Source organism: Cavia porcellus, unplaced genomic scaffold, assembly GCF_034190915.1.
Source record: "Cavia porcellus strain 051 isolate PalLab524CR breed Dunkin Hartley unplaced genomic scaffold, mCavPor4.1 scaffold_1, whole genome shotgun sequence".
NCBI classification, from domain to species: Eukaryota; Metazoa; Chordata; class Mammalia; order Rodentia; family Caviidae; genus Cavia; species Cavia porcellus.
In genome coordinates, this window is record NW_026947484.1 from 197,630,160 (window position 1) to 197,636,159 (window position 6,000).

The 6,000-nt window shown below is 40.7% G+C and overlaps 1 protein-coding gene across 1 annotated transcript; it reads left to right on the forward strand.

Annotated features, from left to right (window-relative positions):
* The first annotated feature begins 2,747 nt into the window (after positions 1-2,747).
* Positions 2,748-4,867, forward strand: LOC100714401 (ubiquitin-conjugating enzyme E2 D2-like). The gene has a single exon (XM_063227078.1). It carries the CDS (start codon positions 2,933-2,935, stop codon positions 3,374-3,376), a length of 444 nt encoding a protein of 147 aa, XP_063083148.1. The 5' UTR covers positions 2,748-2,932; the 3' UTR covers positions 3,377-4,867.
* Positions 4,868-6,000: the final 1,133 nt, after the last annotated feature.

A 6,000-nucleotide genomic window follows, 5' to 3' on the forward strand; every position in this document is an offset into this window, starting at 1 on the left:
GAATAGTCTTTGTAGTTCATTTGAGGTTACTCCTGCTTCTTCACTCACATTTTTTACTCTTAACTTATAAATCCTCTTATCATCTTCTAGCCTTTGAATTGTTTTGTCCTGGTTCCTTGTTATTTTTAAGAGATCTTTTCTTTCATGATCACACATCATAAATCTCTCTTCAAGTTTCAAAAGGCTAACTTTAGTTTCTGTCAAGGCATTTTGCCAGTTTTCAGTGTAGTTTTTAGTTTCCTTGGTAATCTCTTTGGATCTGTTTCATGTATTCTAGATTTTGTTTATATCCTTCATCAGAGGTTTCTCTTCCTTTTATGAGTTCCTCTGTTCTTCCATCTGTATTCTCTTGGGAGGAGCTTATCATTTCTTTTTATATCCTGCCTCACTTTGATCAGAAGTACATTTTAAATTCATCTATGAGGTCACAGAGGTATTTCTTTATGTCCGCTGATGCTGTGTCTAATATTGCATGATTACAGCACTAGTTCTCTTCTGTATTTACTTCTCCTGGGTCAGCGGCTAGAGGCTTTTTTTTTTTTTATTTCTGTCTCTTGTCATGTTTCTGGTTTCTTTCAGACAAGTGTGTTTGGGGTCTCTTGCCCTCTCCATATTGCTTAGGGTCTTTCCAAAGTGTGCTGACTGGGGTTTTGTGGCCCTCCCCAATTTGCTATTATCTGAGGTACACACAGGGATGCAGGGATGGTGCAAGCTAGCCTCAAGCCTCGAGCCAGTCACCCCACAATTTCCTTCAGCAACTTAGGCTGTACCTTGTGGACGTCACAGAGTTATGACAGTTTTGTCCCTGGCTACTGGGTCCCAACCAGAGGCATAGCTCAGCCCCATCAGATCCCACCAATCCTCTCTATGCCCAGGACAGCCAACAGACACCACCACAGCACCAGGCTCTGCCCACCTCCAAGATGTCCTCCAGCCAGCAGCAGCAGCCACGGGACCCAATCCCCAGCACTCACCAGGAATCAATGCAGTTTTCCATCTTGGCTCTACTCCATGCTGTGCCACATCCTCCAGCAAAGGGCTCGGAACTCAACAATTTCTGTAATTGGTGGCCATGGCTTCAGCTCGACCTTGAATCACCTAACTTCACGGTGCTCCCAGCACAGCATGGACCAGTCTCAGTGAGCGCATAGGGCTCCAGCCCTCACTCATGTTTTTCCTTCCTCTGCAGAGCTAGATTCTAGCTTGATGTGGTTTTTCCACGTCTAGATCAGCATTTTGCCTCTTTAGAAAACTGTGCAGTGGCCGGCTTTGGCGCCCAGGTGCATGGTCCTCTCCAAGGCCTCCTCCAGTGCAGCCAGGAGGTTCTGGCTGCTCCGCAGGGCTCCGGGACCCAATTTCCAGTACTCACCGAGAGCCAATAAAGCTCTCCACCTTGGCTCCACTCCAAACTGTGCTGCATGCTCCTGTCAAGGGTCCTGGACTCATCAACTCCCGTTATTGGCAGCTGCGGCTTTGGTGCAACTTTGGATTCTCCAATGCTAGGGCGTACCCAGCACGGAATGGGTCTCAGTGAGCATGTCAGGCTTCAGCCCTCCACCCATGCTTTTCCTTCCTCTTCCTAATTTTATTTTTCCCTTTGGTTTTCTTCTGGCTTAATAAGACTCATTCTCCAATCGTCTGGCCCTCTCCATGTTGTCAAATTCTAGCATCTGAGCTGTTTTTCCCACAGAGGTTCTCTATCCAGCTTCCTATCAAGTCATCATTTTTTGAGTCTCCTAAAGCCTGATTTGAGTTACAGCTTACTGAAAGTAGAAAAATCATGGTTTGGCATTAATATTGATGTTTTAAATATAGTAAAGTGATATTTTTGATGGATCTTAAAATTGAAACCTATCAAAACAACTGAAATATCTGGTAACATATAAAATAGCAATATTGGGAGTAATAAAACCCAAAATGTGTAATTGTCATTGTACAAAAGAGAGGAAAAGAAAGTGCTCTAAAGGATATAACTGCATGTGTATTTAAGTGTATAAGATAGATAACCATATTACTGAGTTTTGTTGGATCATTGAACAGAACTGTGTGCAGTCTCACTGTTTGAATGTCCACTTTATATGATTTAATTTTGTAACTTGAACAACTATTTCTAGGATGACAATATGTAATTTATTAACTAGTGATTTCCTACTGTTTTTTTCTGAAATTCTGTATAACTTGTACCCTTTTTCTGTTTTTTTTCTTTTTCTCCTTAAATAAAACTGAAAAAAAAAGCTTTAAAATAAAATAAAATAAAATAGCAATATTTTAAATATAAAGGTACAACAGATGAAAGCAATTCAGCCTCACTAAAAAGTTTTTCAGGAACATAGATTATTCATAAGAAATTGAGAAAAGGAACAGTCTAAAGTTGTAAAAGACAGTATAAAGGAAATAAGAAAAAAGTATTAGATTGAGCCAAAATAAAGATCATTTTAAAAACCAACAAAATGAATATATTATTTCCTAAAACCAATGCAAAATAACCAGTTGGAAATGAGACAAGTTGTAGCCAATAAAAAACATTTAAGAATTTAGGGGATATTATAATCCAGTGCAGTTTTCTGATGAGTTAGAATTATCTCTGACAGGCTACTGGTTAGCTTCTTGAAATGTTTGAGGAATAAATAAAGATTATATGCTACTGGCGGTGGTGGCGGGGGCGCCAGCGGCAGCGGCGGCGAAGGCTGGGGTGGCAGCGTATAAAGGAGCCGCCGCCGGGTGATGCGGTGAGCGCTGCGGCAGGCCCAGAAGCCTTGAGGGCCCGGAAGCTGTGCGGGCCCTGGCTCTCAGCCCGTCCTGCCTAACCTGCGCTCCCGAACTTACCATCTGACCCGCTACCGCCGAGGCGGTCTTAGGCCCCCTGGTCCCTTCCCCGTCCCTCCCCGCCCCCCTCCCCACCCCGGGGGGCCGCCGCCACCCGCCTCCCGCCATGGCTCTGAAAAGGATCCACAAGGAATTGAATGATCTGGCACGGGACCCACCAGCACAGTGTTCAGCAGGTCCTGTTGGAGATGATATGTTCCATTGGCAAGCTACAATAATGGGGCCAAATGATAGCCCCTATCAGGGTGGAGTATTTTTCTTGACAATTCATTTCCCAACAGATTATCCCTTCAAACCACCTAAGGTTGCATTTACAACAAGAATTTATCATCCAAATATTAACAGTAATGGCAACATTTGTCTTGATATTCTTCAGTCACAGTGGTCTCCAGCACTAACTATTTCAAAAGTACTCTTGTCCATCTGTTCTCTGTTGTGTGATCCCAATCCAGATGATCCTTTAGTGCCTGAGATTGCTCGGATCTACAAAACAGATAGAGAAAAGTACAACAGAATAGCTCGAGAATGGACTCAGAAGTATGCGATGTAATTAAAGAAATTATTGGAAAACCTCTACAAATAAAGATAGGGGAACTCTGAAAGAGAAAGTCCTTTTGATTTCCATTTGACTGCTTTCTATGAGCCCACGCCTCATCTTCCACTGTGCACATGTTTACCTGATACAGCAGTGCTGCGTGTTGTACATACTTGGAAACAACAAACTAGAAATACTGTACTTCTGTACCAACATTGCCTCCTAGCAGAGAAGTGTATGTGTGACAAGCCAGTTCTTCAGACATAACCTAGATATGAGACTAAAAAGCTTTCCATATTGACTTAAATTTGGATAACAGCAAGGTGTGAGGGGTGGTGGGTACATGTGTGTGCTTGGGTGGGGAGAAGCTCCACTGACTTGTAGGAGATGTTTTTAAGTGGAATCTGTTTAAACTCCAAACAGTTATGAAAAGCAAAGTGAAGAACATGAAGCTGTTTCTGTATTCATTTATTCCGAAGGACCTACAATTTAGCTGAAAGTTACGACCAACCAGATTAAATTCTACCCACATCCTGTATTTTGAAGGTCTAAGTTTAACTGGTCAACATTTAAATGGATTGGAGCTATTAGCACATAAAGTGTGATGGGCTTTGTTCCCAACTCTTTATATCTCTCTGCCCCTTGAACTTTTGTCCTTTTAGCCCCTTTCTCTCCATATTCTTTGGTTTGTACGAGGTTTCTCAGTTAATACATAGCTAATAGCTCTTATTTTTCTTATGTTTTTAACTGCTTAGGTCTCTTTGGATGTAAGGGTGAAATTCATGTGATGGAAATACTTGTGTATATTTAAAGACCCAATTGCTCCTCTGGAGCTGGTACGTTCAAGAATGATTAATCTGTGTAATAAACTGATTACTACAGTCATTACATTTAATTTTGTGTGAATAGGCTTTTTGATTTTAAGAACTTTGTCTAGCTGAGATTAGTGGTGGATTTCCCCCCACTCCTAAAATGTTTTCATTTATTATACTGGTTACATTTCAAAATCATGAAACAATTCCAGTTTACATAGTAAAAAAACAAAACCTTGAGTAATTTTATTGAACTATGACACAAACTTGAAAGCATTTTCATGAAATGTATATGTGCAGCATTTTGGGAACATGACTGTTAACTAAGAAATTTGATTTATTAATGAATCTAAGCTGCATTTCACCAAAATCTTGTGACATTCCCTTGGTGCGTAAGAGATAAAAACACAAAGGCATTGCTGTTCGGTAAGTTAAGCCTCTGTGATTGTAATTATAGAAGTGCAACTTGACCAGACCTGGGAAACATGAGCACAATCTTGTATTGGAGAGTCTGCATAATTACTTTGCACTAACATTTAGAAGGATGTTCATCCAGTTTTAAATTGTATTGTATGTGGCTTTTTGAAGTCTTCCCTTGACTATAGTAAAATGTAGTTTGAAACTTGTAAACAACTGTGTTTGCCAGAAACATCATTCATGTGAACTAGGCAAGTTACATTTTTCCTTTTCCAAATCTAACTGTAAACCAGGCCAGCCTGAAGGCCATGGCCGATGCTCTCTAGCCATCAGGTTCTTTAAAATGCATCTTTACACTCTTGCACAAAAACTGAGGAATAAATGTCCGTTGCTTTTGGATTTAAAAAAAAAAAAGATTATATGCTACTAATTGCATTTGGAAGTGAATATAGCTTCAATACAAAAACACAAACACAAAAAGGTTCTCTTTCTGAACAGACACAAAGTACAAACTAAAATGTTGGCAAATAATATAGCAACAAATGAAAATAATTTTTCCTGTGACTGGGAATTGTAATAGTGCTGTGCAATAGAATAATCATTACATTGACATCAGTAAAACAAAATAGTAAAACTCTAAAGTATTAGCTACATTAACTCTTTAAAAAATTACCATTCATCTTTGATTTAATTATTGGTGATAGTGGCTTCATAGGCTTCTCATAATGTAAGTAATTACTTAAAATTGAGGGTTAAAATTCATATTGGAAAAATATAATAAACATTTCTCAAGCAGAAATTAAGCAGTGTTGCCCAGGCCCAGAGCATGCATGGGTTGAAATTCAGCACACAGGGAATCCTTGGAACATCACTCCCAGGCTGCAAGACCACACCCTGCATCTGAAACCACCCAAGGAGGCTCCAGAGGACCAAGTATCCTAACTGGGCCATGCCCAGTGAACTCTAAGCAGCTAGCAGAGGCTCAAATTGAGTCCCAGACCCAGAAGGTGCACAGATTGAAACCCAGCACACAGGGAAGCCTTAGAACGTCACTCCCAGGCTGTAAGACCACAAATCACAGCTGAAATCACAGGAGTCCCTGCAGCCTAACTGGCTCAAGCCCAGTGAACTCCAAGCGGCTAGTTTTTGCCCGCTGTCTGCCCCAGGAGCCAAAAGTGGGCCAGGTGAATCTCAGCACATGGAGGAAGCCTTGAAAGATCACTCAAAATGCAGAAATATAGAAAAATGACAAAATGAAAGAGCAAAATGCAATCTCAAACTTTCAGACCAACCCAAGCAAGCATAGGAAACATGGACACAGAAGAAATATAAGCCATACACCAGAAATGCCTGAAATGATATCAACTGAAGTAAAAAAACAACTCCAGGAAGCTATAAAAGAACTCAAAT

What these genes read in the sequence shown, in the direction of transcription:
- LOC100714401 (XM_063227078.1), top strand. Translation starts at nt 2,933, where the DNA reads ATGGCTCTGAAAAGGATCCACAAGGAATTGAATGATCTGGCACGGGAC.